The 26,023-nt window shown below is 34.6% G+C and overlaps 1 protein-coding gene across 9 annotated transcripts in view; it reads right to left on the reverse strand.

The window, feature by feature from the left end:
* Dcaf6 (DDB1 and CUL4 associated factor 6) overlaps nt 1-26,023 on the reverse strand; it is a 109,354-nt gene that overhangs the window by 10,858 nt on the left and 72,473 nt on the right. For 6 of the 9 annotated variants that reach the window (XM_048357946.1, XM_048357944.1, XM_048357943.1 and 3 more), the window contains 5 exons: nt 22,388-22,505; nt 16,341-16,456; nt 14,785-14,871; nt 14,229-14,556; nt 2,374-2,512 (listed from right to left, as the gene is read on the reverse strand). In XM_048357946.1, the coding sequence (XP_048213903.1) occupies nt 2,374-2,512; nt 14,229-14,556; nt 14,785-14,871; nt 16,341-16,456; nt 22,388-22,505 (788 nt within the window). Of the gene's footprint in view, nt 1-2,373; nt 2,513-10,296; nt 10,339-14,228; nt 14,557-14,784; nt 14,872-16,340; nt 16,457-22,387; nt 22,506-26,023 lie in introns of all 9 variants that reach the window. The other 3 variants (XM_048357951.1, XM_048357949.1, XM_048357948.1) reach the window with 1 other exon arrangement.

The following is a 26,023-nucleotide window of genomic DNA, read 5'->3' on the forward strand; positions in this document are numbered from 1 at the left end:
ATGGTGCTTGAAATAGTACTTGGCATAGAAAAGCAGTTAGATAATAATTGCTAGCTGAATGAATGGGGCTCCTGGGTTTGGGGCAACATAAAGGAAATTTATATACACTTGCTGCTGAATATTCCAAAAACTGTCCCATTTTATTTAATAGACAAAATAATTCATAAAAAACAAACTGGCTTTTATACTTTGCAAAAAGAACAAAAACCATCCATTTTTTTTCACTAGCCATTAGAAGCTTGCATAACTGAGAAGCAAAGATGTAAATATATTTACTTTAATGAAGCAATGAGGCAAATGAATAGTTAAGACTGGAATGGTTATGGTGAATTTTGAGATACATGATCGAAAAAAAGGTTTGTACTTTAGATCAGGATTTAAAAAATCATTTCCTCTGCAGCTGCAACATTACAAAAGAGTAAAAGGGCAGCTTTCTTGTTTTTTGGAGCTGCTGCAATATTTACTTGTCTTCCTTGTTTCCATCCCTTTCCTTAATTATTTTCAACTAAAATTTTAAGCCTTAAAATGCACCAAATTTAAACCAGTTACTTCTCTCAAAATAAATATTTTTAAAAGTTCAAACTGTTAATACCAATAATACCGAGACAACTAATTATTGCTTTATCTCAAAGTTAATTTATTTTACCTATACCCTAAAAAAACCAAGTTAAAAGACAATTTTTCAGATACTTGTGGTAACATAATGCAAGCACAAGAAACACATTTTATGAGTAGCTCAGAGTAAAATAGTTACTATAGAATCATCTGAAAGGTTCTATTACTAATTAATATTACATTGGATTTATGTATTTTAAAAACTTGAATAGCCATATCTTACATATATCATCTAATCTAAAGAGAAAGAAAATAAAAAGCAATAGTTTCTTGTATAAGTTAAAAAACTGAAAGAATTCCATATATTTTCTTCAGTACAGTTTTCTTTTTTTTTTTGAACTTTAAAATGTATTTATTGTTATTGTAAAGGTGGTTTACAGAGGAGTTGCAGTTATATAAGTCAGATAAAGAGTACATTTCTTGGGCTAGGAATATGGCCTAGTGGTAAAGTGCTCACCTCGTATACATGAAGCCCTAGCACCACATATATAGAAAATGGCCAGAGGTGGAGCTGTGGCTCAAGAGTGCTAGCCTTGATAAAAAAGAAGCCAGGGACAGTGCTCAGGCCCTGAGTACAAGCCCAGGACTGGCAACAAAAGCAAAACAAAACAAAACAACAACAACAAAAAAGTACATTTCTTAGGCTGGGAATACGGCCTAGTGGTAAAGTGCTCACCTCGTATACATGAAGCCCTGGGTTCAATTCCCCAGCACCACATAAATAGAAAAAGCTGGAAGTGGCTCTGTGGCTCAAATGGTAGAGTGTTAGCCTTGAGCAAACAGAAGCCAGGGACTGTGCTCAGGTCCTGAGTTCAAGCCCCAGGACTGGCAAAAAACAAAACAACAACAAAAAAATAATACATTTCTTTTGGAACAATGTCACCCCTTCCCTCACTATCTCCCAGTTTTCCCCCATTCCCACCTACAAGTTGTAAAGTTAATTTTTAACATAGTGTCTAGTGAATACCACTGCTGCATTTGTTTACTCTTTGTCCCACCATTTCTGTGCTCCCTCCATATCCCCTACCAAAGACAGTCAGACAAATAAGACAAAAGGAAATGAAAACAAAAACAACAGCAAAAAAAAAAAAAAAAATCTCCTGTTCCCACTTCCTGGAGTTTATTTCGATAAATATTATTTTGAATAGTAAGATGTACATAGCTATTGCACCTATGTGATTCTCTCCTCTGAATATACATTTTTTTTCCTTTAAAACTTAATGGAAACTTATGATGCAACAGATAAAACTTCAATAATAATAATAATAGACTAATTTTAGAAGCTATGTTTTAGGTTTAAGACATTTAAAATCGAAACCCTATCACTGATTAATAAAAATCCCAAAGCCATTTAGTGACAGATGAGGTAGTAATGAACAGCATTAAGATGCAAATAAAGTCAAAAGTACTATTGAGATTTGTGAGTTTAATGTGGGAGGAATAACATCTTAGAAGCATTTGAAAAATCATGGAACATTTCTGGTTGTCAGAAGGGTGGCAATGGCCAGAATTAGATTTAGAAGAAGAGAGTTAGAGATGTGTCAGTAGGCTGTTTTCTTGTTAAAAAAAAAAAAAGTAAAGGCTAAAAAATGATCTTTCACAATATGATATAGGATTTAAAGGACTTATATAAAAAGAGATGACTACCAAGATTAAATGTTACACTGAAATCACACTGGTAATATATGAAGACAGCAATTATACAAGAAACATATTATGAAACTGCATTTCATGACGAATGCCACGAGCATTTAGTACCATCGTCCTGGAGTTGCGATGACCCTTATAAACCATCTTTACTAATGGCCTTCTAATATTCAAAGTATCCAGTTCTTCCATTTCTTTCCTTTCTTTTCTCCTCCTGAAGAACTCCTGAATGCGGGCAACAGCAGAGCGTCTGTATAACATATTAATACAAAGAAAAAACAGAAATCAGTAAAAAAAAAAAAAAAAAGAATCACAGGCTATTGCAGAATGAAGAATTTAAAGTAGACTAAATCTAAGACATATAGAAATACATTATTTCATTAAGGCATCCTCACCAAAAGCATGAAACAACAGACACAATGGTAAGACTGTATCAGACTATAGTTGAGTTACTATAACAAAATATTTTAGTTAGAGATCACTTAGAAACTTGGAACTATTGAAAAATAATCGCATGCGGCACACTTGTTTCTAAAGACATATATATATATATTCATATAAAATCTTAAGACAGACAAAGTCAAGTGCAATTTTACAATAAAACATATCCCATTCAGTTTTTTTATGCTTCTCTTCACATTACAAAAAGTAAAGGCACAAACTAAGAGTAACATATAAGTGCATGGATAAACTAACATTATTTTATTGGAAACATTGTTCAAAGATATTCCAAGAGTCTAAACAAGAAAAGAATATTAATATGCAAGTAAAATTTAGAGCTAATGAGGCAGATTTTTCCCTAAGAAGTCAGGTTGTGACAGAAGTAGGGACTCTAGAACAAAAGATTCTTTTTTGGAGGGGACAATATAAGATCTGATTTCTCTCCACTCTCTTGCTCACAGCTGGTATTCTACCACACATCCAAATTGGCTTTTTTGCTGGATAACTAAAGATGAGGTCTTAAGTACTTTTCTCTTTGGGTTGGCTTCAATCCCATGATCCTCTGGATCTCAGCCTCATGAGTAGCTAGGAATACAGGTATGAGCTACCTACACCCACCCAAATGACTAGAAAACAAGTTTTTAATATTAGGAGAAACTTCTCTAATATATGATAGTATTTAATAATTCAAATATTCTATTTTGGCATATAAAGTAAAAGTCAGTATGATTTAAAAAGTCTACAAATCATTAAGAAAAATAAATGACATAACAGTTAATACATAAAAGATGTTCAGACTCACCAGTAATAAAATGAAATAAGTAAATTGTTCTCTTTATGAAAATATTTTCATATATGAGTGACAGAAGTTTGGGAAATGATATAATATTTGTAGGAGTTTAAGAGATGTTATGTTTGTTTTATTGCAAACTTTTCACTGAAGTATAGTACAAACAGAGGAAGAAACAAGTCATAAGGTATAGCTAACTCACTGAAGTCTCACCAACAATACGAAAAACAGAATGTAACCAGGATTCCAAGTACTCCATTGCTATTGTTTCTCTTCCATCAAAAACACATCCCTTTTCTGCTATCGAATCCCACCATTTTGTGAACTTTAAGTGGAATTACATAATATATACTTTTATGTTTAACTTTAATCTCAACAGTTTGTATATAAATTTCATTTTATTTGCTAGAGTATTATTAAATTGAATTTATCAATTTTTAAAATGTACTTATTTATATTATTGGTAGATAATGAATAATATATAGTTTCTGAATACTGAAATAGGGCTACTATCAATATTTGGCTATGTTGGGCTGGGGATATGGCCTAGTGGCAAGAGTGCTTGCCTCGTATACATGAGGCCCTGGGTTGAATTCCCCAGCACCACGTATACAGAAAACGGCCAGAAGTGGCGCTGTGGCTCAAGTGGTAGAGTGCTAGCCTTGAGCAAAAAGAAGCCAGGGACAGTGCTCAGGCCCTGAGTCCAAGCAAGACCCAGGACTGGCAAAAAAAAAAAAAAAAAAAAAAAAAAATTGGCTATGTCTTCAAGTGAACATATTTACATATTTATGTTGGATTTGTACCTAAAAGAGCAAGTTGCTGAACTATAGTTTCTTTTTTAAATCTAAAACCAAGGCACTATAGTATTCTTAAATGTTCAGCTTTAGATATTTCTAAGTAGTTTTCCAAAGTAGTTGTACACACTTATACTCCCAGCAATGTATTAGGGTTCCAGTACAATATAGTTTGAGAAGAAATTAAGTAATCAAAAATTTAAAACACGTATAAGCTTTGACTTAGCAGTTTTACTTTAAAAAAAGTCTATGTTAGAAAAGAAATATTCAGGGCTGGGGATATAGCCTAGTGGCAAGAGTGCCTGCCTCGGATACACGAGGCCCTAGGTTCGATTCCCCAGCACCACATATACAGAAAACGGCCAGAAGCGGCGCTGTGGCTCAAGCGGCGGAGTGCTAGCCTTGAGCGGGAAGAAGCCAGGGACAGTGCTCAGGCCCTGAGTCCAAGGCCCAGGACTGGCCAAAAAAAAAAAAAAAATTGGGGCTGGGGATATAGCCTAGTGGCAAGAGTGCCTGCCTCGGATACACGAGGCCCTAGGTTCGATTCCCCAGCACCACATATACAGAAAACGGCCAGAAGCGGCGCTGTGGCTCAAGTGGCAGAGTGCTAGCCTTGAGCGGGAAGAAGCCAGGGACGGTGCTCGGGCCCTGAGTCCAAGGCCCAGGACTGGCCAAAAAAAAAAAAAAAAAAAAAAAAAAAAATTGACAAAAAAAAAAAGAAAAGAAATATTCACATATTTGAATATAAATGTATATATATGTGTGTGTGTATATATATAAACATATATATGTTTATCAAGCATGAAGTTAAGAAAAAGACCCAAACATAATTATCAGATAATCACATATAAAATCCTAATTGTATCTTAAACAAATATACAAAAATCATTTCCAAATTTATTATCTACAAGGTGCAAAGTCAGTTTCTATAAATTTTCAAGAATAGGCCTCACATCAACCATGTTCTATTACTGCAAATTAGATGAGAACGATAAAAATAGAATTTGTTTAACTTAAGAATTTAGAAAAAGAACTGCAGAACAATCAGGTGCCAGTGGCTCACACCCGTAATATTAGCTACTCGGGAGACTGAGATCTGAAGATCATGGCGTGAAGTCAGTCCAGGCAGAAAAAACCTTGAGACTCTTATCTCCAATTAAGTACCCCACCCCATTCCCCCAAAAAGAGCCAGAAGTGGAGCTGTGGTTCAAGTGGTACAGAGCTAGCCTTGAGCAAAAAAGCTCAGGACAGTATCCAGGCCCCGAGTTCAAGCCCCAGGACCAATACCAAATACCAATAACAATATCAATAATAATAACAAAAATCTCAAAACAGATGGAAGTAGATAGTAAATTAAAAAAATGTGAAAAGGAAGTGGTGCTGTGCTTCAAGTGGTAGAGAGCTAGCTTTGAGCACAAAGAGGCTCAGGGATAATAGCACCCAGGCCCTGAGTTTAAGCCTTACAACTGACCAAAAAGAAAGAAAGAAAGAAAGAACACATAAGTTATTTCTTTGAAGAGAAACTAACTTTGTTATAAAAGATATACTCAATGTTTGAATTGAAACAGTCGCTACAATTAAAAATATGACAGAAATAAAAGACAATAAAGATTGTATAATAATATATTTTAAAAATTACATGAATTGACTAATTCAAAAAATATGTTTCTAGGGCTGGGGATATAGCCTAGTGGCAAGAGTGCCTGCCTCGGATACATGAGGCCCTAGGTTCGATTCCCCAGCACCACATATACAGAAAACGGCCAGAAGCAGCGCTGTGGCTCAAGTGGCAGAGTGCTAGCCTTGAGCGGGAAGAAGCCAGGGACAGTGCTCAGGCCCTGAGTCCAAGGCCCAGGACTGGCCAAAAAAAAAAAAAAAAAAAAAAAAAAAATATGTTTCTAAAACTGGCTGAAGGAATAGTTTAAACAGTCTAACATAGAAACATTTCCCCTGAGGATAACACTAGGCTCAGATGGTTTTATACTAAACTTTCAAAGAAAATACCATTTCATTTTATACAAACTCTACAACCAGTTTGTTCCCAGAACATGACTACAATTTTAAGTAAAACCACAAATAATTTCAGGTAAAAGATTATGTTACAAAGTTATCTCTACATTTATTCACACCATTTAAAAATGTCTTTCAGTAACTTTTTATAATATTCTATATTATTCTATATATTCTATATTATTCTATAATATTCTACAACCAAGTGTTCCTAGGCAGGGATGAAACTGCAAGGAGAAGTCTAAGTCTCACAGTCTAGGTTTCTAATCAGCCTGAGATAGGATAATATGAAAGGACAGGAATTCCCAAATTGTGGGATGACAAAAGTGTTTGTCTTGTCACAAAACCACAAAATAGTTTTACAATGAAGTAATTGTGGGAAATGTTTGAACAAAGCTGCAAGTCTGAGAGGCCTGATTACGGGCTAGCATGCACTGTAACCCCCCCCCCCCCAAAGAGGTAATTACAGTATAGTATTCCCCAAATACTGTTGTTTTTTTTATCAAAATACTTCAGACAAGAGTAATATCCATCATCCTATTTTATAATTAAATTATTCCACCCAGAAATAGTTTCTTTTAGGAAACTTGATGTTTTCAATTCAAAGACTGAAGAACTAGGTCTTTTAAGTAAGTAAGCTATTCTTAACCTCATCACATCATTCTACAGAAAAGTTTCTGTAATAATTACCACATTTCTACATCTTTGCATCATAGCAGTTTTACAACTTTGGTGCCAAAATCAAAGTTGCTAGGAGTATATGTCAAAGAGGTATTCGCCAGGAATAAGAGAAAGATACTCCAAAGAATAAATTAACTCCTATTTGTGAATGCCTCACCGCAAATGCTCATTAAAATTCTGAATATCACTGTTTTTCTATGTTCAAATTCTGTAAGTTCTTCTCATTTATACTGTGCATATGTTTTTCCTAGATTTACCTAGTGTTTTTTACTCATCTCAACCTTCTAATTTAGATTTTGTGATTAAAAAATGTTTAATGTACAAATAAAGTTATGAGTAAGAGTTTAGAAGGGTATCCTTTTTTAAAGCAACACTTTTAAAATACACACATACAAACCTCTGTCATTTCAACTATATCTTTACAAATAATTGCAATAAATGAAGTAGCCTGGTTGTTTTCCTTTTGTTCTTACAAAGTATTAGCAAACAAAGATATGGGATTGTGGACTTGATACTGCTATCTTTAGCAAGATCTGCTCATAAGCTAGTCTGGCTGGCATATGGAAACCTGCCTTTTGGAATGTTCCCTGAACCATGTGCCTGCCTGGAACACTGATCCTTGCTTACCTAGATCATTTATAAACACAGTATGATTTATGGCGAACACATATGTTCTTTTAGTGTCTGGGTTTGGGGGAGTTATAGTTGAGTGCACAGGCAGAGGGTACTTCTTTGGTCAGCTCCCAAGAAACACTGGACTTTGTACTGTAGGCAGGCTTTATTATACAGAACCATTATAAAAGTATCACTGCATTTTACTGTGGCAGAAAGGTCATTTTACAAGGCTGTTTTTGAAAGAATGTTGGATGGTTATGCCTAGATTTTTCCATTGCATCTTAAGTCTTTTTTTTTCCCTATGTGGTAATAAACAATAGCCATGTTTCCAAGTTAGTGTGTTTTTGTAGCAATTCATGAAAGATGTGAGAGGTCTTGAGATCCCTGGAACAATTTAAAGCTCATGTTGGGCAAAGCTGATGGTGCTAGCAATCATTTTAGCTCCAGGACACAAAGTAGATGATGGAAATCCAAGGAAGCTTTACACTTAGAAAACTAAAGGATCTCGAACTGTATTTAGTGACATTTCAAGTACAGCTGATGCAGACATGTAAGCTTTTCTTGCCAGCAGTCATATAACTGAGTGCCCTATGCATCAAGCAAAGTAGCCTTGCTTTTTGTGTTGGAAGAGCAACGGAGGAGAACTGAAAACAGATGTGTCCAGGGATAGGCTGAAAGGAGGGAGAGAATTTATTCAAAAGACTAAACAGTGATGAGATGGCATTAGAATGAAGAGAGGATAACTTTTTATTTATTATTCCAATAAACAAATACAATACCTTATCACTTAGAATCTTAGCAGTCACATTCACAAAATTTAAGACAGCCCCTAACAAAAACTGGTATGTGAGCAGTGGAGATAATCTGTGATTATCAAATTTTTCTAACTTGATATCTTAACATAAATTAACATTCCTTAAATATTTCCTGTTGCTAAAGGGGAAGCAAAACAAAAGAGTGTGTATGGTCAGGAAAATACTGCCTTCTCAGGATATTTATCAGATAATCTCTACATAAAAAACCATTAAGTAGAGAATACGTAATCATTCACGGAATGGGAGGAAACTGCCACATTTTCTGTTTTACCATTGCTTATCAGTTCGAAATCATCTTAAAAATTTCAGTTATCCTAAAACTCTATTTAAAACAATATGGTACTTTTTAGTTGTAATCTTCACTCTCAAAACATAAACCAGCGCTGAGTAGTTAGGATTAAAAGTATAGATAGAAAACAAAAAGCCTAGTCAGGTGCTGGTGGCTCACGCCTATAATACTACGTACTTAGGAGGCTGAGATCTGAGGACTGCGATTTGAAGCCAGCCTGAGCAGGAAACTCCTTGAGACTCTTATCTCCAATTAATCACCCGAACACCAGAAGTGGTGCTTGACTCAAAGGGGTAAAGCACTAGTCTTAAGCAGAAAAAGCTCAGGGACAGTGCCCAGGCCCTCAGTTCAAGCCCTGTGATCAGAAGATAGATAGATAGATAGATAGATAGATAGATAGATAGATAGATAGATAGATAGATAGATAGATGTAAATTCCATTTTACTATCATTAAATTAAAAGGTGGTAACTAGTAATAGGCTAATTTTCAAAAGTGACTTCAGGGGCTGGGAATATGACCTAGTGGCAAGAGTGCTTGCCTCCTACACATGAAGCTCTGGGTTCGATTCCCCAGCACCACATATATGGAAAACGGCCAGAAGTGGGGCTGTGGCTCAGGTGGCAGAGTGCTAGCCTTGAGCGGGAAGAAGCCAGGGACGGTGATCAGGCCCTGAGTCCAAGGCCCAGGACTGGCCAGAAAAAAAAAAAGTGACTTCAGATACACTTTATTATTAAAAATGGTATAAATACCAGCACAAAAGTTAAAATAAAAAACCTACAAGTTTCCAACTTTTACATGTGGGCTTTAACCAAGAATTACTAGAGATCTTGAATATTTGGAACTTATTTTATTATTTTTGCATTCCCTGTAGGCAACTCTATCAATCTTACATTTCTGATTGTTCTATATTTTATATTCCACTTTGCTTTAGGAAATTTTAGTAAATAACTGATAATGTACTAAGAATTAGGTTGATTTTCATCAGTAAACCAGGTTTTGGGTAGATGACTACTGAGATTGAGGTTCACTTTAAAGTTCAGCACAAAAATGTATCCCAGTATCAGATTTCAAATTAGAGATATGTTGGATGGTTATATATAATTCTGATGTGATACTCTTGTGAGAAAATAGCCTTCTCTGAAAAATCAGACTCTTCAAATGATGCACAGAATTAGACTCAAGTCCATTTTAGTTAATGATTTCAAGAAATAAGAATGTATCTGTATAGCAGAAATGCTAAAATGAATTATGCTAGTCAAGTTTTTAAGAAACTATAAGTTGTATTCTTCAACAAATTATTCAAAGCAAGTAACCAATATTTATAGGACACAATTTCAGACCATAGGTGCTTTGTTCTATGACACACTTGAAGTGAACATCAATTATATCTGCACACAGGAATTTCTTTTCATTCTACTCTCATGCAGTGCATGCAAGTAGTTTGTGAAGAGCAACCTGCTTTACAATGCTTAGCACTTAAGAGTTCAGTAAGTTCACAGGAAGTAGTAACTGTTAATAGGAAAGGTGGTTAGCTGTGGAAAGATGACCTGGCAAACCCATCATAAATTAAAAACAGTGAAGGAACATACTGAATTACCTCATTATTCTATCACCTATTGTTGTTCCTCTGATATTAAATCTAGTGAAGGGAACACAATAACTAAAGTCACACAAAAATTTCAAAGAACCAAATATTAAAGCATTAATGTTACCATTGTTATAAAAAAAATCACCTCAATCTAAAAAAAATTGTTTCCTTTTGTGGCTTAGAGCATTAAGTGAGGAATGTTATTCAACTAAGCTAAAAGTTTAAGACATTAAGGAAACAGTCTCACTCACTGAAGAAAGATTTAGAAGGAAGACACTGTACTTAATCTCTATTTTCTTTCCAATAAATTAGAGCCTAATCCTGTGGAGTAGAAAATTTACCTTTTAGAATGTGGAGAAACACATTGATTTATTCTGAACACCATCCATTGGATCATCTACATTATGTTCCTCAAGGCTGAGCTGTTCTTTGAGACATAAGTAACTATAGTCCTGAGCTGATTCATCTGTCTTAACCACAAGACTGTATAACAAGGAAGCAAAAGAGTATGGGGCTATTTTAACTTCCTAAGATCTCAGCTCTTCCTCTTTCTTTTTCTTTTTTTTTTCCTCTTTATTTTTCTGTATTTGTCTCTAGTAAAGGGCAAACTGGAATCATTAAAAATATGAAATGACTGAAGAAAAATATGACAATGATTGAAGAAATGTTGGCAGATTTATAGTACAAAAGAATATGGGGTTTAAAAATAATGGCCATCTCTCAGAGTCTAGAATGGGTACATAAAACAAAATTTGCATGCAGAATTACACAACTTTAAAAGAAGTGATTAAAAAGGTCATGAGATTATTATCTTTCTCTTTAGGGAAAACATTAAGATATCTTAACTGAGAATTGAGAAGGCGTTTATATAAAGATCAGCTTTTATATTAAAAATCTAGCCAATCTCCATCATTCCCAGAGCATGTGTTTGTTTGTGCTCTAGTACATAAAACTAGTACAAAATACACGTACTAATTTTACTGATTTTTTAATACCATGATGAGAGAGCATATATATTCTTATTTATCTTTTTCAATTTATTTTCCATTTAATGATTATGTTCTCCTAGACCAAATGAAAGGGGACTCAAATATATGTTGATTCATATCCATTGTTTTAAAGTTGGGAATTCTGTCAAGTAAATCACTTTCTAGTAGACTATAACTTGATTTCTCTTACTGTAGAGCCAAGGATCAGCAAACTGGCTTTTAGGCTAAATTTAGGTCAGCTTTTGCAATGTCCTTTAAACTACAGATCTTACACTTTTAAATGGTTACATAAGTACCTGTTACAAAGTCACCTCTACTTACCCATTGGCAAGCAAAGTCTAAAATATTTATTATCTGGCCCCTTTATGAAAAAAAAAAAATCTAGCAACTTCTGCTACAGAGTCCCAGTTATATTCATATAGACTTGCTACAGTTAATTAGGAGAGCATTCCACTTAAAAATATCTATGTTAGTTGTTAAGGCCTTTAAATACTAAGACATTTCCTTTTCATGCTTGATCTCAGGTTGAAAGTAAAAATTTGGGTCATGTTTACCCTAACCAAATTGTAAGACTGTAAATATTTTAAAAAATATTATCACTGTACAATTCAAAGAACTCTTTTGATATTTTAAATTAATTATGTCAAAAACTATTTAGCCATAAAAAGCTTTTAAACATTTAAAAATTAAATTCTGGGCAACAATTAGAACCACTATAAGAGTTCAGCATATAAAGTACATATTTAATAAACATAAATTATGATTATACTTCGGTCCATTGCTTTACCTATCTAAACTAAATTCACTTGGTTTTGTTAAGTGGCAGCAAGACCCTACTTTGTTGCAACAGAGAGCACATTGGATTTAGCTTGTGCCTGGAGTGGCCAAACGGCAGCAAGAAAGCACTCCAAATATGCACACATTTAGCTGGGCACTTCATCATGTGTGGAATTCATCTTGTACTCCAAGAATTAAATGTTCTAATTTTTACAGTACAGCTTCAGAACCCTTAGTCTCAGATATGTAAATTCTCCGAAACCATATTGCTAATTTATAAGCTGGCATAGCATATGCTTTAAATAGCATGAAAGACAAATAATGTCAAGTTATTACATTTCTAGAACTGTAAGAATTTTATTATTCTTCCTTGACTACTCAATAAATTTACTATTGAATCTTATAAAACAAAACAAGATAATATGCAAGGTATATTACTTTGGGGAGGGGATGGAGGGCAAGATCTCTCTAAACTGTCTCACGTGGCCTGTCTCAACCTTATAATCCTCCAGCTGTACTAGTTGTTGAGATTACAAGCAAGAACCACTGCTCCTGGGTGAACTGTTATTACTTATGTTTGTTTAGTTTTGGTGCTGGTCCTGGGGCTGGTCGGACCCAGGTGCTATCCCTGAGTTTTCTTGCTCAAGGCTAGTGCCAGCTTTTTGGTGGCAACTAAAGATAAGTCTCAGCCTATCTATCCAGCATTGGCTGACTTTTAACTGGGATCCTACAATCTCAGTCTCCTTAACAGCTAGGATTACAGTCCTGAGCCATTGGCATCCTCCTATTAACTGTTTTTTAAATCTAGGTAAACTATATTGGTTATCTAATATAGCTATCATTTAGTGTTTCAGTGTGAGCTAGGTTCTATGACTGATTAAAAATTTTTTAATTGCTATTATAAAGGGGTGTACAGAAGGGTTAACAGTTACATAAGTCAGATAATGAGTACATTTATTTTTGGACACTGTCACCCTTTCCCTTGCTTTCTCCCAGTTTTTCCATTCTATGACTGATTATTAATTCTTAATAATTTTAGGCAACATATCCTCATTTCATAGATAAAAATTGAGCATTTAGAAATCATTAAATATGGTATATGAAGAAGTATTAATAATAAGTGGTGAGACCTAGGTTCACACCCCAAGCTATTATGCTCCTGATTATTATATAATATTGAAGTTCTTAAATGACAAATCAATCTTTATTTATAGTTAACAGAAATGTCAACATAAATTTGATATCAGAAATATCAACTTAATACTTTAAAATATCAGTATATTCAACATTTTTATCTTTTTTTTTTTTTTGGCCAGTCCTGGGCCTTGGACTCAGGGCCTGAGCACTGTCCCTGGCTTCTTCCCGCTCAAGGCTAGCACTCTGCCACTTGAGCCACAGCGCCGCTTCTGGCCGTTTTCTGTATATGTGGTGCTGGGGAATCGAACCTAGGGCCTCGTGTATCCGAGGCAGGCACTCTTGCCACTAGGCTATATCCCCAGCCCATCACATTTTTATCTTTTAAATTGAATCTTTAAATTTATTAGAATTTAGAAAAAAAGTATAATCTCTAAAAGAAAACAACTCTAATAGTAGGGGACCATAAGAAAGTAGAAAAAAGTTAACATAAAAAAAAAACCCTAGAGCTGGGAATATGGCCTAGTGGCAAGAGTGCTTGCCTCCTACACATGAAGCTCTCTGTTCAATTCCCCAGCACCACATATATAGAAAATGGCCAGAAGGGGCGCTGTGGCTCAGGTGGCAGAGTGCTAGCCTTGAGCAGGAAGAAGCCAGGGATGGTGCTCAAGCCCTGAATCCAAGGCCCAGGACTGGCCAAAAAAAAAAAAAAAAAAAAAAAACCCTAGAAAGGCCCAAATATCTACAGGGCAATCTGACCACTAAATGTAACCTTGCCTTCATAAATAATCCATTGATCATCTTCAACATTCCTTTCTCTTGATCTATTAATTTAGTGCAAGCTTCAATGCCAGAAATACAGAACAAAAAAGACTTTTTATTCCACTCTAAGAAAATATGTGAAATAATTTAGTTAAAAAAAATTCTATGGGTGTATGACTGATATACCTTTAAAAGAAGCAACCGATACAAACAATGGGACTACAAAGAGAAACTTATGAAATACGTATTTTAGAGTCTACGTTTTAAAAGTTTACTAACCTATCACCAGGTGCGGTTCGATACCTTGCACCTGGGATCAGGACAGGGTCATCATCACTGTCATCTGTGTCCTGGAGAGCAGAGTCCCTGGGTGATGCTTCTCCGTGAGCTAAAGGCTCAATGGCTTCTGTTTGGGACAGGGGTTCTGGGTTGGTGTCAGTTTGATTGGTAGCACTCTCAATGCTAGTCTGATCTGAAGTTTCTGGTTCTTTGCTCTTCTCAGAAAAAGTAGATTCTTCTGGAACCACACATGGGCTATCAAGACTGAGGTCATTCTTTTCTCCTGAGTTGGAATTCAATGGCTCAGCTGTTAAGTTATCTAATTGTGCTGTCAGAAAATAAAACAGTATGTAACAGCTGGTCAGGTGTACAATATTAATTAAATAACTTAGGAGTTAACAGACATTTTCTAATAATTAACTTTAATTTCCTAAGGAGAGAAAAACTGTACCACATCTGTGTAGAAGTGGCCTCTAACCCTAGACATGCATACATGCACTCAGTATGTTTAGTTACCCATAGGAAGCAATTTTCTAAAGAGATCAAGACAACTCACCTATATCTGTATGGCTCTCAACTAGATTTTCTGCAGATGTTCCTTCCTGACATTTTATCACAATCTCTGATGATCTTTCAGGAGCTTCTGAAAAAAGATCAAATTATCATTAAATTTACTATCTTAGAAAAAAATACAAATTTAACAATGTGCCTACAGGTAGTGTTTTTTAAAAACTCTTTCTGGGTTTAAAAAACCACTGATATTCAGGTGAAATCTGACCCTGCCACAATGTAATTATGTATCAACACACAAAATTATACAAACAGTGATAAAATGGCCGTGTCAAAATCTAACTTAAAACTGAGTACTTTTCAGTGTCATTATCATGCATAGAATTATAATTTGAACTACCATGAACATATAATAAATCTCACCCTACCATAAATTCTTTTTGGACACTAAAAACACTAAATTGAAAGATTCATGGATGGTCTTTTTTTTTGGTTCTTAATTGGACACGTGCTTATTGGATAATTACTGAACACATTTAATTCTAAATTCTGTTATTCTGATGTATATCTATTCATTTAATACAAGATAGGCTTTATTTGTTCATTTATAAAGCATTTATTAAATATCTACTTTGTGTCACTGTCCTAGAGACTAAAATTAATTAGCTGTTGGTCAAGTAAAAATATTTTATTAAGAAAAGGGTCCTTGGGGTTGGGAATGTGGCTTAGTGGTACAGTGCTTGCCTAGCATGCACAAAGCCCAGGGTTCGATTCTTTAGCACCACATACACAAAAAAAAGCCGGAAGTGGTTCTGTGGCTCAAGAGGTAGAGTGCTACTAGCCTTGAGCAAAAAGAAGCCAGGGACAGTGCCCAGGCCCTGAGTCCAAGCCCCAGGGCTGGCAAAAAAAAAAGTCCATAAATGGCACTTCGTATACATAGAAGCATTCATAACATACCTAGATTTTACTCATTTTGTTTCTTTCCTGTACTCTGTAGAATTAAGATGCATTTCACTGCTGCTTATAAAAATGGCAAAGAAAGTTTAACATTTGCACCTCACACACTTAAAAGTATGATTACCTATTTTGGTAATTGTGTACACAAATGGGATTGTGCTTTATTACATCTCCCTATCATAATTTCTTAAGGTTTCTACCTTTAGCATGTGCTATTTATCAATGTAGTAGCTAGACTAGAGGGCTTAAAGTGATTTAATAAAATGAAGAAACAGCTGGGCACCAGTGGCTCATGCCTGTAATCCTAGCTACTCAGAAGGCTGAGATCTGAGGATCACAATTCAAAATCAGCCTGCCAGGAAAGTCTACAAGACTCTTATCTCCAATAAGCCACCAAAAAAAGAAGAAGAAAAAAAAAAGCAAGCTAGAAGTGGAGCTGTGGCTCCAATGGTACAGCTCTGTCCCTAAGCTATTAAAGACATTCAGGGGCAGTGCCCAGGCCCTGACTCCAAGCCCCAGGACCAGCACTAAAAAAAAACAAGAAAAAAAAAAAAACACTCAAAACTAAGAAACAACAATATAGAATTGGAGGGAATTTTAAAAAAAAGGTGTTTTTATGAGGAGGAAAGCAAGTTAACATCTTACTTGTCTCATGATCTCCTTCTGGTAGTTGGACTGAGTGTTGTGGCACCAAAGATTCTTCTTGATCATCAGATTTGCAATGGCTCCCACTTCCTCTAGAAGATGAGGCTGTACTGCTCCTAATATCAGAACAAGATAAGTGGTTCCACTGAACACTTAATAAATATGAACCTTTAGGATAACTTTTATATTTTACAAGTAAAGCAGCAGAAAATTCTGAATACAAAGAAGATTATTATTATTATTACTGGTGCTGGTGCTTGAACTAAGGGTCAGGGCACTGTCCCTAAATTTTGCACACACCCCCTTCCCGCTCAGGCCAGCATTTTACTGCATGAGCTACAGCTTTACTTTGGGCTTTTTTGGTGGTTACTTGGAGTTAAGAGTTTCATGGACTTTCCTGGCTAGGCTGGCTTTAAATGGAGATTCTCAAATCAGAGCCTCCTGAGTAGCTAGGATTACAAGCATGAGCCACAGGTGTCCGGCAATTTTCTTTCTTTTTAAAGACATTTTTCAGAGTACTTACAAATAGCATTTTTGAACAATTAGGAGGCTCTAACATTTTAAATTAAAAGATTTTAAAATATGAGAGGACTACTTGTCCACTATTTTCTGTGACCTACTATGTATTTCAATATTATGGTGATTCTATGTGCATGTGCAGGATATTAGACCCAGGGCCTAACTCATTCATGCTAAATCTGTGCTTTCCACTGAGATATACATTCAGTCCCTATCTGTATTGATTTTTAGGTGAATTCTATTAACTGTATCCTTTCTTGGCTAAAGATGGGTTACCATAACTGGATAAATCCCTAAAATTTTCCAAGACTTTGATCACATATGTTTAGACACTGTTGTTCCAGGCTACTTAATACTACTTTAATACTCAAAAAGAAGTCTGGCCATGTTTCTTTGAACTGCCAGAGTAGAGAAATTCTAGTTAAGAGCTATACACATATGATATGTTATTATGGTTTTGTAGACATGATAACACCTTTTGTTTTAGTTTTAATGCACAACTGATGAACTAGTTCACATAGTTCCATTAACTTTTTTTTTACTGTAGCAGAATACTAAGCTAATTTAGATCATTTTCAGTGAGTGTTCTGTAACAAATCATGACAAATGATTAAGAAAAAGACAGAGAAAGAAAATGTATATTAACTACAATAAAATTAAATTAAGAGAAATGGAATAATTCCTTGACTTTGAACTAACTGTAAAGAAGAAAAAATTCAGGAGATACAATAACTTATAAGCCATTAATTATAGACAAACAATAACTTAACTGATGCAAATAATCAAAGACTTTTTGCAAAGATTTTATAAACACCTTTTAAAGCAATCTGGAAAAGTCTATTTGATCTTTTTTAATGTATACACACAAAATATGGTATTATTTTAAATATTATATATATATATCTACATGGGTATAAATGCACAGAAAAAACCACATGGGTTACATAGTAGTGTTACATGCCATCTCAAAACAATTATTTAATGGAACATTTTTATGCTGATTTTTTGTAATGAATATGTACCTTTTTATTCAGAAGTAAACATATAACCATTTTCACAGAGATGCCAATGTCACATGGAAAAAATTTCCCATTGAGGAAAATATGATACAGGCATGAGTAACATATTTTATTGTAGAAAAGTTACAATTGAAATATTATGGAACTGGTAAAGGGATAGACAGACATTAATGAAAAAAGACAAACTAAGTAAATACATTTAGTATAATTAATATTGCACTTTAAATAACAGAGAAATTAAACAACTGTCAATGAATGGAACAAGAACATCCATGTGGAAAAACTAATGCTATAATCCTACATCATACTTTATGGAAAGAATTCCAGAAGTATTAACTAGATGATTTTTTTACATAATACTGCAGGGAACAAAACTTTTTTCCTGACTGTGGGAAGAACTAAATTTTTCTAAGCACGAGACCACATAGAAACCATGAAGTAAAATCATTATCACAAGTAAACTGAAAAACATCAAACTTGGAAAAATATTTGTCGTAAGAATAACAACAAACATTCTGCCCTAATTCTGTAATAGTTAGCTCTTACAAATCACTAAGAGGGGATAAACACCATCATAGAAAATGGGGGCAGAGTACTTAAAAAGAAGTTAAGCAGAGTACTTAAAAGAAGTTTAAAAAAAGCCAACAATAGGACTTATCATGTGCCAGCCAATATAATATGCTAAGTGCTAAGAAACTCTTTACGCATGATCATATTAAATCTACACAATAATCCTTCGTAATAGATTCTATTAAACAAGCCAGATCCAGGCTGAAAGTAGATTTAGAGAGATCCCATAATTGGTCATACTCAGAGTCTAAGAGTATAATATGTTCTATTGCCTCATCTCTCATTAAAGAAATTAAAAGTGAGACATCATAGTGTAACAAAGAAAAGACTTCATACCTTTTTTGAATGCTCTATTTTGTTTTCTTTTTAACATTATATGTAGGATGTTTTCATAATAAAGAAAATGGCAATTACATTTCTGCCAAATAAACTAATAAATGAAAAGAATATTATTTATGGTCAGATTTTAGAAAAGGAAACTAGCATTCAAAAGAAGAATGAGACCAATAAAGTTCTCTTTAAAATATTCTTTATAAGAATCCATTGTTTTGCATAGTAATATGAGAAAAGAAATGAGAAATATGACAATGTATGTCATCTTCCATCATGAATTAAACAGGGCTACAAACACCATGTTAAGGTATGCTAAATGTTAAAGTCCAACTTTAAAGTTCAGAAAGAAATCCTACTGACTGCACCTTCAAATACATGTCTAGAATCCATTAATTTTTACTTCCTTTACTGCTCTCATCCTATCCCAAATCACTACTACCTCTCACTTTGCTTGTCACATACCTTTTAAAACAAGAACCGTATCATTTATCCTTTTAAATATCCTCATTTTCTAGCTGACCTTATCTGCTACTACTCTCCCCTTTGGGCTACCTACTTCAGCTAGCCTGATCTGTATGTGTGTGTGCCAGTATTGGACACTGTCCCCGAGCTTTTTTTTTTTTTTTCCCTCTGCTCTCTATCACTGGAGCCACAGCTCCACTTCTGGGTTTGTTTGTTTTCTTTTTCTCTGTTTGTTTGTTTTTTTGGTAGTTTATAGCAGATAAGTCTCATGGATTTTCCTGCCTGGCCTGACTTCAAATCTTAGTCCTCAGATCTCAGCCTCCTGAGTAGCTAAGATTATAGGCATGAGCTACCAGTTCCCAGCCTTAGCCTGGTCTTAAAAGATCCCTAGGGTTGCTTCTGTTTTCAGTCTTTGTACTGTCCTTACATCTGTCTGGAATTCTCTTCTACACATATTTTTGCCAAAATGTCAACTTATCATTGAGGCCTGCCCCATTCCTTATATTTCTTAACATCCCTACCTACTTTTCCATAGTATTTAGTATCTTTTCTTTTACTTAGTACCTTTTAATACACTAAACATTATGTTTATTATGTTTATAGCCTGCCTCCACCAAGAACATAAGCTCCAGCAGGACAGAAAAATTCTTTATCTTTTTAACTGATACATTCCCAATATTTAGAATAGTCCCTGAACTAGACAGTATTCAATAATATTTGATATTGTACTTATCAAAGATTTTAATATAAAAATCATATAAACATAAGCACAAACAAGAACTAGTGAACTGAATAAAATCATCATGCAATACATAATTACATGTTAATAAATAATATATAACATATTATTTATACAACAGTTCACATGTAATAATAATATATTAGTATACCATAAAGTATATTGATATATTAATTACAGATAATAACAATGGGTTACAAAGCAACTTACATGATTTATATTAATCCATTATATAATTATGTCAATAATTATACAATGTTATATTGCCAATATATTAATTCATATTAATATTTCATTATTAATAAATTTAATTGCTTAATGGATTTTTAAGCATAACATCTTAATCAAAGGTCAGTAGACAGTGGGAAAGAGTAAGCTTCACAAACGGATTTGGTTTTTTTGGTCCAAGACTGAGATTCAAACTTTTTTTTTTAACATTCAGATAATTAATGCTTTCACTAGACAATAACATAATTCTGATTTCCATAGGGTGAGACAAGATTTATTTAAGTAACAATGCTCTACTTTGGTGGGATTCAAACTCTTGATCTGATGCTTTCGCTTACTGGGTGATGCTCTATCACCTGAGTCATATCTCTAACCCCGCAGACTGACTTTTTAAACACATTTTTAGTTCTGTTACATCACTCCTGGAATTTATGTCAAGAAAATGATTATATCACAGAAGACTGATGGGTGGCTATAGCTACTCAGGAGGTAAAGATCAGATGAATGGTAGTTTGAGGCTAGCTAGAGCAAAAAGTTAACAAAATCCCCACATTTCAACAAATAAACTGGGACTAGTGGTTTGTGCCTGTAATACTGGTTACATGGAGACCATAGGTAGGAGAATCATGGTCCAGGCAGCCCAGGCAAAAAACTCTGGGGAACACGATTTAGAAAAGGGAGGGAGGGAGGGAGGGAGGGAGGGAAGGAAAGAGATGAGAGATCTAAAACCAAAAAGGGCTACATGGTATGGCTTAAGTGGTAGAGCACTTGCCTAGAAAGCATAAGGTCTTGAGTTCAAATCCTAGGGCCACCAAAACAGGAACAAAACCAACAAAACCTCATATAAAAATAAACTAGCTGAGTGTTGGTGGCTCACACATGTAATGCTAGCTATTCAGGAGGCTACGATCTGAAGTTGGTGATTGTGATCTGAAGCCAGCTCTGGCAGGAAAATCAACTATATTCGACTAATCACCAAAACACTAGAAGTAGTGTTGTGGGTCAAGTGGTACAACACTAACCTTTAGCACAAAAGCTCAGGGACAGCTACCAGGCTCCGAGTTTAAACACCAGAGCTTGTACAAAAGAAAAAATAAAATAAAATAAAATAAAATAAATTAACAGACTACTCAGGCTGAGATCTGAGGATCCTGTTTCAAAGTCAGTTTGGGCAGATAAACCTCAGAGATTCTTATCTTCAATTAACAGCAAAAATTCAGAAGTGGAGGTGTGGCTCAAATGGTATAGAGCACTAGCCTTGAGAAAGCTAAGGGACAGCATTCAGGCCCCTGAGTTCAAGCTCCAGTACCAGTACAAAACAAAACAAAACAAAAAACAAAAACCCAAACGAAACTACTAAAATACTAATATACATAATCAATATAAAATCAGAAATGTCACTGGAGAGGCACATGTAAAACCATTAAATATAAAAGTTCAAACTTACTAGTAAATTACATAACAATAAAAAGCTTTAAATCAAATACATTTTGACCTGGAGACAATAAAATGTATTATTCGTTCATATGTTGCTGATAATATATTATAAGGCAAGGGTCCTTTGAAAATAATTTTGCAATGCCATTTGATCTAGATATAGTTCACTTCTGGAAATATATCTCACATAAATAAACTTGAAAATAGAAAAACTTTGTAAAGACATTCATTCTAACTTTACTTGGTGAAAAATGGTGAACAAACTTACTGCTCAATTAGAGGAAACTAGTTAAGTAGCCCACAGTGAAACTACTTGATGGACTAGCAAAAATTGAGTACAAGTAACTAAAGTTAGGTTAAATACATGAAGGAGAAAATAAAATATATTTACACACACAGAAGGAAGCCTTCTTCTTTTTAAAGAATTATCTGTAGGTATTTAATGTTATCTTTTGTATTTTCTATCAGAGAAATACCCCATGATAAACAACATCAGGAAAGATTTTAGAAATGAAAATTCTCACACCCTATCCAAGCCTAATTCTGCAAGTGGGTCCATTACTGTGTGGCTTTTCAAGCTCCCCAAGCCATTTGAGGCACATTATTGTCTGAGAACCAATACAGCATAGCAAAACAAAACATAAAGATGATGAAGTGCTAAAAGAGTACATCTAGTAAAATCCTATAAAATGGCTAACAACTTTACAATGGCTAACATCTTTACAAAAATATTAACTTACCATTCATCTGTAAAGTTCAGTTTTATTGTGCTTGTAGTTGTTCCTTCTGTGCTGTAGTGCAAACTTAAAACGGGTTCACCTGTCCCTGGTTTGGGACTCTGCTTTTCATTATTGTTATCTGAAAATTGTGTTTAAAACATTTGAAAAAGTTTCTGAAACCAATAAAATATGACATTTCCTAAATATTATAAAACAAAATTAGGTTGTCCTTGCCATAATCCTTTTTCATATTCCAAGTAGTAGTATCAAATTCTAGACTTGTGTACCTAACTCAGAATCAGAGGGACATCAAATACCTTGAGAACCATATTTGATCATTAGGGGAATCAAAGAATATTAACATGCAATGACAGACATTATAAACTGGTATAACTTAATAGAATTTTCATGGTATTATTCTTTAGTAGCTAGAGCATCAAAAATGAGTGAGCAACACTGGCTCCTTTAAGAGTTTATATATACATATTTATACATATATATCACATGTGATATATGCACTATACATATTAAATCAATGCATAAAGTTCATGAAGGAAAAAACTTTTAAATGGCAAATAAAATCAATCAACTCTACAGAGACTACTAGAGATAATTTGAAGTATCTCCCTCCAAAAAGTACATGGAAATTCAAAGAAAAAAATGAAAAAATTAGGCTTTAGAAACTTTTCACCTTATAATGAAATATACCTTGGAGAACCATTACATACATTTGTATACAAATGGATATACAATCATATGTGTGACCTTTCTTCTAGCTGCTTACAGAAAAGAAAACTCTGTCATATAATCATTTTCTTGACACCAGTTCCAGGAGTAATGTAACAGAACCAAAAACAAGCTGCTTTTCTTAACAAATAAAATGAACTACAACATAATAAAATCAGTGTTTGTAAACACTGCTGGAGAAGAAAACCCAGGATCTCAAACCTGCTAGGCAAGTGCTACACACCCGCCAGTTCCTAAATGCAGTTAGTTCTACTTTATGTTGCAATTAAAAACATATCTTTCTTTCATTCCTCTTGGAGATGCTGAAGCATTTATTAAAAGAGAATCCATATAACCTCTGGCTCTTGTTTATTTGAACTACAATTCCAAATAAGGAACCATAACAGAAAAGATTTCTCCAACATGTGGAATCAAGCTGCTAAAACTCAGAAGTATCTATTCTTAGGTGAAAAATTCGAACTCATGAGAAGTTCTTCCTGAAAAAGTTGCCATTTGGAAAATAAGTATGTGAATTACAACATTGGGACCTCAAATGATAAAAATCACTATATTCTGTACTAATTGTGTTGACTGTGTCTTACATATAAACAGCTGTTAGAAATAAGTTAACATTACAACCTTCAGGGGCTGGGGATATAGCCTAGTGGCAAGAGTGCCTGCCTCGGATACACGAGGCCCTAGGTTCGATTCCCCAGCACCACATATACAGAAAAACGGCCAGAAGCGGCGCTGTGGCTCAAGTGGCAGAGTGCTAGCCTTGAGCGGGAAAAAGCCAGGGACAGTGCTCAGGCCCTGAGTCCAAGGCCCAGGACTGGCCAAAAAAAAATATATATATATATAAAAAAAACAAAAAAACATTACAACCTTCAAAGATTCAGTACTATCTTTCGTGTTTTGAATGAGATATTTTAAAAATGTCATTCTAGTGAAATAACTGAAGAGATGTTTAACTTAGATAAAAATTATGAAGAATAGAAGAACGTGGAAACATTATTTCCTACTCTTCACCATCTTCAAAAACAATTCACTGGTGTTAGTCCTGTGTCTAGCACACTCTTTTTTTTTGGCCAGTCCTGGGCCTTGGACTCAGGGCCTGAGCACTGTCCCTGGCTTCCTTTTTGCTCAAGGCTAGCACTCTGCCACTTGAACCACAGCGCCACTTCTGGCCGTTTTCTGTATATGTGGTGCTGGGGAATCGAACCCAGGGCCTCATGTATACGAGGCAAGCTCTCTTGCCACTAGGCCATATCCCCAGCCCTAGCACACTCTTATCCCCTATTCTTTAGTTATACTGCAGAGATTTTTGTCCCACCGACACCAAAGTCACTACTGTCTAAGGCTTCTGGCATTAGGGACAGATGGCTAAAGGCTTAGGTGATTAAGGGAACTGAGAAGCAGAGTTGAAGCTGTTTTCTGGTTTCTGTCTTTCACAAAATCCTACCAAGTATTTTGCTACTCATTTTTCCTTCAAGATAAAGATGAAATGAAAAACAAAGGTGGGTGCGAGGGACATGCAGAGCCGGATTTCTAGGTTCTACTTTGGTTATAGAAACCTAAGTTATAAGAAGCCTTGTGAAAATGAATTGCTGTATCCAAACATTCCATTTGAGGAAAACTAAAAAAGGTAAGTTACAGATATTTACATGCAAATGACTACAGGAATAAACACAAAAGAGCAACTGAGAGATCAGAAGCAATACAGAAAATATCTCATTTAAATTTCTACAACCCCTATTTACATCCAAAAAACACTGAGATGATCAACAATTACTTTTCTGAAAGGCATCTCCTACAAAGTTATTTAATCTCTCATTTATGTAATCTATATGTGGTAAATCACATAAAATAGAACATCATTTAATCAAAACATGATCATGCTCCATAGAGTTTGTTCATTTAAGCTGTCAATGAATTCATCAGCCTTCTGTGAAACTGTTCCATCAATATAATACATTTCACTTGGTTACAAAAACTTCAGATACCTGAATCTAATGATTAACTTTCAGCCTACACATAAACAAACACATCTCTGGTAGAAACACTGCACATTACAGAACCCAGTTTCTTCAATGTAGGTATTAATGAGAGAACATACCTAAGGTTTAGAATTCATTTTCTAGGTGCCTTCCATTGTACTCTTCCTAGTTTAAGCCTCATTTGCATGCTTTTTATACAACTTATCAGGTTGAATTTTCATCAAATCAATGAATTCACCATGTTTGTGATAAAATGCCTATTTTAAGCTATAAATTTCTAGCAAAAATCTACTTTTAAAAATTAAGAAATGTTTTATTTTTACTAATAATGACTTGTAATTGTTTAAATTTCTTTGATTTTATTTGTTGGATCAGCAAGCACAAAAGTTGCTTTATTCAAAGCCTTATATAATACATAGATATGTACAACTAAAATATTTGCTTTATAATAATAAGTATATTTATATTTAAAAGCCCTAGAACACAAGCTGGGTATCAATGGCTCACACCTCTAATCCTAGCTACTCAGGAGGCTGAGATTTGAGGATCACAGTTCAAAGCCAAACTGGACAGGAAAGTCTGAGACACTTTTCTCCAATTAACTACCAAAAAGCTGGAAATGGACTACAGCTCAAGTAGTAGAGTGCTAGCCTTGAGCACAAAATCCAGTGCCCAGGCTCCAAGTTCAATCCCCAGGACCAGCAGGAAGGAAGGAAAGGAGGGAGGGAGGGAAAAGAATGGGAGGGGAAGGGAGAGAAGGTCTCAGGGTTCATAACTTCACCTAATCATACAAATAAATGGTTTTAATGTAGAAAGTACCATCATAATGAAAATTTATTAAAGTATTATTACTACATAGCAATTATGTATGTGTGCTCAGGTTTAAAAATATAGTAGGTATCATCTTCATTTTACAAATAATGATACTGAGGAT

The sequence above is a fragment of the Perognathus longimembris genome, chromosome 11 (assembly GCF_023159225.1).
Source record: "Perognathus longimembris pacificus isolate PPM17 chromosome 11, ASM2315922v1, whole genome shotgun sequence".
NCBI classification, from domain to species: Eukaryota; Metazoa; Chordata; class Mammalia; order Rodentia; family Heteromyidae; genus Perognathus; species Perognathus longimembris.